The sequence below is a fragment of the Zingiber officinale genome, chromosome 8B, assembly GCF_018446385.1.
Source record: "Zingiber officinale cultivar Zhangliang chromosome 8B, Zo_v1.1, whole genome shotgun sequence".
Taxonomy (NCBI): domain Eukaryota; kingdom Viridiplantae; phylum Streptophyta; class Magnoliopsida; order Zingiberales; family Zingiberaceae; genus Zingiber; species Zingiber officinale.
In genome coordinates this window covers 15935077-15945303 of record NC_056001.1, presented here as the reverse complement: position 1 = coordinate 15945303, position 10227 = coordinate 15935077, and the positions used below count along the sequence as shown (strand labels likewise).

Genomic DNA, 10227 nt, shown 5'->3' with positions numbered 1-10227 from the left:
AGAAGGAGAGAAAGCTAGCATCTCTTGGAGCTTGGTTGGTGTTTTGTTCTTCATCCTTGGTTAAGCTTTTTGTGGCCGAACCTAGCTAGGAGGAGAAGAAGGTGGTTGGTGGTTTCTCATCTCGGAAGATCGTTGCCCACACAACGTCCGAGGTTAGAAGAGGAATACGGTAGAAGACCAAGAGGTCTTTCTAAAAGGTATAACTAGTAATTTTTCTTTCCGCATCATACTAGTTATTTTTGGAAATAATACCAAATACAAGAGGTTTACGATTCTAGAATTTTGAATATGTTTTTCGATGTTGTGTTCTTTTATTTTTTTTCTTTTCCTTGTGATTTGATTGTTCTTTTCGGTTAACCTAAAGTTATTTTAGGAAATTAAATATTAACTTTCTATAAAAGGTTTTGTCTAGTCGGTGGTGGTTGCTCCCATATCCAAGAAGGTCATGTGCCTCACCACGTCAGTACTGGGAACCGATTATGGAAATTAATATTTAATGGAATTAATAACTTAAGGTGATTTGGGTCGAACGTGTTAAGTTCCGCAGGAGATCCAAGTCAAAACCTAAAAGAACAAATAGAATAAGTTTTGGATCAAACGTGTTAAGTTCCGCAGGCGATCCAAAATTTAATTTAAAAGAACACATGGTAGCTAGGAAAAGGTTCAGACCATTGTACAAAATTTTTGTACAGTGGAACTTCTAGGTTTTCCGAGTAGCAACCAACACAAACAAATGTCAAGAATCTAATATTTGATGATACAATAAGAGAGTTTAATTTTATTAAAAATCCTGAGGAACCTTATGTGTATAAGAAGGTTAGTGGGTGTGCAGTGATATTCCTGATACTGTATGTTGATGACATTCTACTGATTGGGAATGATGTAAGAATAGTTCATGGTTAGCCAGTAGATTCTCCATGAAGAATTTGGGTGAATCATCTTTCTTATTGGGAATATAGATCTATAGAGATAGATCAAAAAGTATAATGGGAATGACTCAATCCACATATATTGATACTATACTTAGAAGATTCTCAATGGAAGAATCTAAGATAGGATACTTAGCAATGTGGCATGGTATAACTTTATCCAAGTCTATATGTCCCAAGACAAATAGAGAGATAGATATGATGACATGCATTCCCTATGCATCTACTATTGTTAGTATCATGTATAATATGATATTTACAAGACCTAATATAATATACGCTCTGAGTGTCACGAGTCGATATCAATCAAACCCCGATCCATTGCACTGGAAACTCATGAAAGATATTCTTAAGTACTTACGAAAGACAAATAATTTATTCATGACATACGGGATTGAAAAATTAAAATTGGAAAGCTACACTGACTCTAGCTTCCAATCATATATGGATGATTTGAAATCAACCTTTGGATATGTATTCACATTGAATGGTGGTGTTATCTCTTAGAAGAGTTCCAAACAAAATACAATTACGGATTCTACCATCATGGCAGAATACATTGTGGCTTCAAAAGCAACAAAGAAGGTAATCTGAATAAGGAATTTCATCCAAAAGTTGGGCATTATTCCAAATGGAGTTGATCTAGTCCCAGTTCACTATGATAACACTAGTGCTTTTGCACAAGAAAAGGCACTAAAATCTCATCATCAGTCCAAACATATAATGAGTCTGAGAGATTGTGGGAAGAGGAGACATTACAATTGAGAAAGTTCCCTCTACAAATAACTACTGATCCACTTACAAAGCCCTTACCAGGACCGTTTGGAAAACATCACGAACTGATGTGCTTAAAACTAGTAAGTAGTTGGTATAAGGGCAAGTGGGAGTTTGTTAGAGTAGGTGTCCTGCAAACCAACTGTTGGCTAGGATTTTATTGACTTTATTGATTCATATAAATAAATACTTTTATTTTAATATAATTCAATTCAATTTAGTATTTACTTTATCTTTATACTCATGCTCGATGCATAAATAAAGTCCTTGAATATACTAAAGTGAGATATGGTGGCACATATGATGACCATCATGACATACTTCAATATTCACTGTATATTCTAAATATATTTCTATCCAATTGAACTGCCTAATAAACAGAAATATAAAAGGTTGCTCGAGTTAGAAACTAGCACCTATTATGTAGTATACCACATTTTATTAGAAACGACATAGAGATGTTCAAACATACATATGAATGCTTATACAATGAGTTCATCAAATAACTCTCACATGAACTTTCCAAGTGGTTATATGTATCGAGTGAATAAGTCCTTGGTTATGGTTATACACTAGTAGTCCTTATAGCCCGAAACAACACTTAGACTCTATATGTTGATGATACACTTTGACTAGTTTACTGATTTCATTAGTGTTATTAAGTGATGAGATTGAGTGCAATAACGAAATAAATAAGAGTCAGTACATTATAGATGGGGATTTACACACACCCATGAGTATGGATATCCTATATACTATATTGTTCTATAGTATATGAAGTCTCTTATAAGAGCTGTAAGATGTGCTTTAAGAAAGGAGTTTCCTAGTTGTATATGCGTTGCCACTATAAGATACACTACATGATTGTCAAATCAATATTCAAACCTCAATGTACCAATGGTTGTAGATTTGACCTGGATATATATGAGATGAAGGGATCAGATTGTATGTTAACCATAATAGATTGGTTCTTGCAATCACTATTCAGTGATACCTAGGAAGTCATAGGGTAGTGTTGCTAGACGTTTTTACCATGATTCAATACATACTTATTAGAATTAGTTCTGACATCCTATAATCAAGCAGTTGATCAAAGAAAGGGTATTAAGGGTATGTTCAAATAACGGACGAGCATCATCTTACATCACAAAGAGTTGTGAACCACGGTAAGGTGTATCCCTGAACCATTGAGGATCAAGCAAGTATTAGTTTCACTATTTCCCATTAACAAAGTAAAATTAAGTAGTTGAATTTAGTGAATAAAGTTTAATTTAATCAAATATTATGACTCATAAAAAAGTTTATGACGGATTTCCAGTTAATACATACAAGGATAGTGAAAGAATTCCACACGGAATCTACAAATTGAATCTGTGTTGTCATAATATTAAGCAAGTGTGTTCGTCATACCGATAATTTTGGATCATTGGTATAATTATGATGAATTCTCATAATTGAGTTATAGAAAAATTCTACATCCGGTTAAGATGGAAGAGTTATAATGGGCCTAGAAACCTCAAACCTATTAAAATAAAATTAAGTATTATGAAAAGAAAAATAATACTTGGTTTTTTATGCAATATGAGGAGTGATTTTTCACCATATACACCACTTTCTCCACACCTCCACTCGTCCACTCCTCTTGAAAATTTTCGGCAGCCCTCAAAAGGAAGGAAAAAGATATTTCCCTTATTCAATGAAGAAATCTGCTCTAAGGGGCAGCCACCTCTTCTCTTCCCCTTGGTGAATTCGGACAACCACCTCTTCTCTTCTCCGTGGAGAATTCCCTTGGAATTTTCAGAAGGAAAATTTTCATCTTCCTTGGAGTAATTTCAGCAACACCTCTTCATCTCCCTTGAAGGTTTTTCAATAGCTATTCTTTGAGAGTTTACAGTAGCCATATATCCTTGGAGAATTTCGGCAGCCCTTTACCTAGTTGCCGCTACCTTTTAAAGGAAGAATATAGAGATCTTCTTCCCTTTCTTTCATCGAAAGAGATCCATCTCCTTGTTGTTTCTTCTCCTCTTTGAAAAGCATTATTGTCACCCATCACTTTGCAGATTTTTTTATAGTTATTACCTCTTGTTGAGGGTTTTTATGTAATTTGTGAATATTTGTGTATTTTATGGATACTGTTGAATGAAGAATATTTGTGTAATTTGTGAATATTTGTGTATTTTTTTTTGTTACTGTCAGTTTTTCATTGTTTCGGAAATCAAATTTGTGCTATTAAAAAATACATATATTACATCGGTTTTCCACCGGTGCAAAAGCTGTGTTATTAATTAATTTTACATCGGTCGCAGACCGCTGCCAAAACTGGTGTTATTAACATATAATATTACATCGATTTTACACCGTTGATGAAACGACGTCGTTAAGTGATACTACACCGGTTAATAACCGATTCGAACACCGATGTCGTTAAGTGATACTACACCGGTTTTAACCCGATGTCTAAAATGACAGACCTTTTACATCGACTTCATAGACATCGGTCGAAAATGTAATAGACACCAGTGGAAAACCGATGTCTATGAGGGTTTTTGTTGTAGTGGATGATAAAACTTGAAGAGGTTCGACACGATTCCATAATTAAAATAATAGAACTCACACCCCAACAGTCCGTAGAACAAGTACACATATTAAGGAGATTTGATATGGTCTCAAAATTAATTATAAGGTATGATTACTCCTTTAAAGAAATCAAATTACTCTAATCATAGATGTGATCCAAGGTCCTTTAAGAAAGCAATATCTAATATTGACTCGACATAATGGCTAGAGACCATGAAATCCGAAATAGGCTCCATGCTCTCAAACCAAGTTTGGATCTACAAAATAAAACTTGGAGTTGATGGAAGGTATTGACCTTCAAAGTTAGGTTGGTGGCAAAATGAAATTATCAAAGACAAGGAATTGACTATGATAAAACTATTTCACCAGCCGTAATGCTTAAGTCCATTCAGATACTGCTTGTCATAAATGCATAGTATGACTATAAGATATGATAAATGGATATGATGACGACATTACTTAATAGTGATATTAGGGAAGATATTTTCATGTCTCAGCCAGAAAGCTTTACATATGTGGGAAGTGAACATAAGGTATGTAAACTTTAGATATCGATTAACGGTCTCAAACAAATGTCAAGAACCTCATATTTGATGATACAATAAGAGAATTTAATTTTATTAAAAATCCTGAGGAACCATATGTGTATAAGAAGGTTAGTGGGTGTGCAATGATATTCCTGATACTGTATGTTGATGACATTCTATTGATTGGGAATGATGTAAGAATAGTTCATGGTTAGCCAGTAGATTCTCCATGAAGAATTTGGGTGAATCATCTTTCTTATTGGGAATATAGATCTATAGAGATAGATCAAAGAATATAATGGGACTGACTCAATCCACATATATTGATACTATACTTAGAAGATTCTCAATGGAAGAATCTAAGATAGGATACTTACCAATGTGGCATGGTATAACTTTATCCAACTCTATATGTCCCAAGACAAATAGAGGGATAGATATGATGACATGCATTCCCTATGCATCAACTATTGTTAGTATCATGTATAATATGATATTTACAAGACCTAATATAACATACACTCTGAGTGTCACGAGTCGATATCAATCAAACCCCGATCCATTGCAATGGAAACTCATTAAAAATATTCTTAAGTACTTACGAAAGACAAATAATTTATTCATGACATACGGGATTGAAAAATTAAAATTGGAAAGCTACACTGACTCTAGTTTCCAATCATATATGGATGATTCGAAATCAACCTCTGGATATGTATTCACATTGAATGGCGGTGCTATCTCTTAGAAGAGTTCCAAACAAAATACAATTACGGATTCTACCATCAAGGCAGAATACATTGTGGCTTCAGAAGCAACAAAGAAGGCAATTTGAATAAGGAATTTCTTCCAAATGTTGGGCATTATTCCAAATGGAGTTGATCTAGTTCCAGTTCACTATGATAACACTAGTGCTTTTGCACAAGCAAAGGCACAAAGATCTCATCATCGGTCCAAACATATAATGAGTCTGGTAGATTGTGGGAAGATGAGACATTACAATTGAGAAAGTTCCCTCTACAAATAACTGTTGATCCACTTACAAAGCCCTTATCAGGACCCTTTGGAAAACATCACGAACTGATGTGCTTAAAACTAGTAAGTAGTTGGTATAAGGGCAAGTGGGAGTTTGTTAGAGTAGGTGTCCTGCAAACCAACTGTTGGCTAGGATTTTATTGACTTTATTGATTCATATAAATAAATACTTTTATTTTAATATAATTCAATTGAGTTTAGTATTTACATTATCTTTGTACTCATGCTCGATGCATAAATAAAGTCCTTGAATATACTAAAGTGAGATATGGTGGTACATATGATGACCATCATGACATACATCAATATTCACTGTATATTCTAAATATATTTCTAGCCAATTGAACTGCCTAATAAACTGAAATAAAAAAGGTTGTCCAAGTTAGAAACTAGCACCTATTATGTAGTATACCACATTTTATTAGTAACAACATAGAGATGTTCAAACATACAGATGAATGCTTATACAATGAGTTCATCAAATAACTCTCACATAGACTTTCCAAGTGGTTATATGTATCGAGTGAATAAGTCTTTGGTTATGGTTATACACTAGTAGTCCTTATAGCCCGAAACAACACTTAGACTCTATATGTTGAGGATACACTTTGACTAGTTTATTGATTTCATTAGTGTTATTAAGTGATGAGATTGAGTATAATAACGAAATATATAAGAGTCAGTATATTATAGATGGGGATTTACCACACACCCATGATATCCTATATACTATATTGTTCTATAGTATATGAAGTCTCTTATAAGAGCTGTAAGATGTGTTTTAAGAAAGGAGTTTCCTAGTTGTATATGCGTTGTCACTATAAGATACACTACATGATTGTCAAATCAATATTCAAACCTCAATGTACCAATGGTTGTAGATTTGACCTGGATATATGAGATGAAGGGATCAGATTGTACGTTAACCATAATAGATTGGTTCTTGCAATCACTATTCAGTGATACCTAGGAAGCCATAGGGTAGTGTTGCTAGACGTTTTTACCATAATTCAATACGTACTTATTAGAATTAGTTCTGACATCCTATAATCAAGCAGTTGATCAAAGAAAGGGTATTAAGGGTATGTTTAAATAACGGGCGAGCATCGTCTTACATCACAAAGAGTTGTGAACCACGGCAAGGTGTATGCCTAAACCATTGAGGATCAAACAAGTATTAGTTTCACTATTTCCCATTAACAAAGTAAAATTAAGTAGTTGAATTTAGTGAATAAAGTTTAATATAATCAAATATTATGACTCATAACAAAGTTTATGAGCGATTTCCAGTTAATACATACAAGGATAGTGAAAGAATCCCACACAGAATCTACAAATTGAATCTGTGTTGTCATAATATTAAGCAAGTGTGTTCGTCATACCGATAATTTTGGATCATTTGTATGATTATGATGAATTCTCATAATTGAGTTATAGAAAAATTCTACATCCGGTTAAGATGGAAGAGATATAATGGGCCTAGAAACCTCAAACCTATTAAAATCAAATTAAGTATTATGAAAAGAAAAATAATACTTGGTTTTTATGCAATATGAGGAGTAATTTTTCACCATATACACCACTTTCTCCACACCTCCACTCGTCCACTCTTGAAAATTTTCGCCAGCCCTCAAAATTAAAGGAAGGAAAAAGATATTTCCCTTATTCAATGAAGAAATCTGCTCTAAGGGGCAGCCACCTCTTCTCTTCCCCTTGGTGAATTCGGACAACCACCTCTTCTCTTCTCCGTGGAGAATTCCCTTGGAATTTTCAGAAGGAAAATTTTCATCTTCCTTGGAGTAATTTCAGCAACACCTCTTCATCTCCCTTGAAGGTTTTTCAATAGCTATATATTCTTTGAGAGTTTACAGTAGCCATATATCCTTGGAGAATTTCGGCAGCCCTTTACCTAGTTGCTGCTACCTTTTAAAGGAAGAATTTAGAGATCTTCTTCCCTTTCTTTCATCGAAAGAGATCCATCTCCTTGTTGTTTCTTCTCCTCTTTGAAATGCATTATTGTCACCCATCACTTTGCAGATTTTTTTATAGTTATTACCTCTTGTTGAGGGTTTTTTTAGCAGCCCCTTGTGAAGGGATAATTGGACAATATCTCCCTCGAGGAAGGTTTTTCTATTGTCTTGACGAAAAAGGACACTTGATCTTTAGTACGATCAAGTATTTAAAAAGGGACTCCGATTGTGGATCGGATTAGACTAAGAAAGCATGAGTTTGAGACAAACCAGGAAGAGCGATTTCACAAATACTAAAATAATAGGAGTCATCCCCAAACAAAAGTTGTCTAGGAGGTATAATTCTTAATATATGTTTTGATTCATATGTATAATGATACATATATGTTAATAGTTTTACTTAGATTATAAAAAATGATTTAGTATCCTTGTTTTAGATAGTCAAGCATGTTTAAATAAAATGATTAAATTGATATTAGATGTTTCAATCATTTGATAGTCTATCTTTATTATATTTTTAGAATCTAACTTAAATGATTAATTTATAATGCATAGTTTAATTAAAGATTATAGTTATATTTATTTAAAAAATTCTTACAGACATTCCTTTGATTTAATTATTTAATCATACAATATAAATTTTATTTTTCACTATATACAGTTAGGATGTAGAAATATCAGAATTTTAAACTCATTCCTACACTTTGGTTGGCGTCAGAATCGCTCAACCTAATAAATCAAACGTATTATCAAAATCCAGCTCGTCTCCTATTTATTGCGCACTTATTATGGATCTCCTCCAACGATATATATGCAACGCATTCACAAAGGATATACAGGCCACAAATTCTCAGAATTCTCAGCAGGTTTAATTTAAACCCTATTAGTCATTCTTCTTTCTCATTTTCTCTAAAATTTACATTCTGCAGCTTCATATTTCCTTTTGGATATCTCAGTGTTGAAGCCGCGATTTGATCCGTTACCTCGCGAACAGCAATGGCCTTGGAGCAAAGTGGAAAGATTGGGTCCTTTGTGATTATTCTAGGCTTCTTGTCCTTCATATTGGCTATTGTCGCAGAGAACAAAAAGGTTCCCTCTGCTATCTCTTGGAATTATATTCTTTAGTATTAAGGTTCAGCGTTTCATTTCGCGTATTCATTTTACAGCCTCCGTTTGGAACTCCAATTCAAGGAAAGGGCGTTGTGATCTGCAAATTCCCAAGCGATCCGACAGTGCTGGTCGGTTCTTTGTCAGTCGTTGCTCTAGTTTTTACGATCATAGGAGGGCATGTCGCTGTGTTCTTTAACTACAAAGGGAAGGCTGTTTCAAACAATGTCCTGTTTGGCTACTCCGCCTTATTCGTATTCTTTGTGATCGCTGAGTGAGTTCACTACTCTTTCTTACTGTGAAGGCGTCAGTTCTGTATTCATAAACTTGTTATCGTCTTGTTTCAGGATTGTGTCAACTCTAGCATTTGCGTTCTTGATATGGACTGTCGTTACTGAAGGCCTACACCGATCCCGCAACGTTCACTACGATCTCACGACTCAGTGTCCCACGGCAAAGACCGGCATGTTTGGTGGCGCAGCTTTTCTCGCCCTTGATGCGGCCATCTTGTGGCTTGTTTGCCTCACGCTGACCTTGAACGTAAGAGCTGATCACTTTGAGGACGAGGAGGTTAAGAAGGGAGAGTATGGGCAGGTTTATGCTACTGAATTGGTTAGCCAAGGGGCTTAGCAATACTAATTACGTGCATTTCTTTCTCTTATAACATTTGTAATTGCTGATTAGTATTAGTATTGTGTACTTGCTTGTGCTCTGATCTTTGAATTATCATTTTAATGTATAATGATAAATTGTATAATATTATAAGGCCTTTTTATTTCAATTATTACATTCATGATTTTACTATGAATTTTTATATATATTATATTTTTATGTAAAATTTTATAGAAAATGAATAGATATTTTTTTCTATTGTTAATTTGAACTTAAAATATATCTCTAGTTTCTCCATTTTGTTCCAGCTCTATCAGTTTGCCAATTCATGCTTCCTTTATTTGATTGGCCTTCCTTGATGACCTTTTAGTATTAAGGGGTTGTTTTGTTTAGAGGAATAAGGATGGGGAATGAAAATACTAATCATTGATTGTCAATGTTAATCTTTGGATTATAAGAATGAGAATATAAATAAGGGAATGAATCCTTATAAATATTGGGCAATGATTCATTCTCCCTCCCCCCCTAATCAGCATTACTCTATTTTCTACAATCAAAATATTCTTTTATTTCAAAAATACTCTTGACCTAATACGAATTTTTCCCCTTGATACCAAATATTCCCATGCCCCCTTCATTCGCATCACTCCGTGTCGCAGCCCCATCTCCTCCATCAGCCGACGAAGTGGAAGTTGG

General features: G+C 34.3%; 1 protein-coding gene across 1 annotated transcript; it reads left to right on the top strand.

Annotated features, from left to right (window-relative positions):
• Window positions 1–8758: 8758 nt before the first annotated feature.
• On the top strand, window positions 8759–9549 carry LOC122013547. Its single transcript, XM_042569811.1, has 3 exons — window positions 8759–8901; window positions 8979–9193; window positions 9267–9549. Exons 1-3 carry the CDS (start codon window positions 8809–8811, stop codon window positions 9547–9549), a joined length of 591 nt encoding a protein of 196 aa, XP_042425745.1. The 5' UTR covers window positions 8759–8808.
• The last annotated feature ends 678 nt before the right edge of the window (window positions 9550–10227 follow it).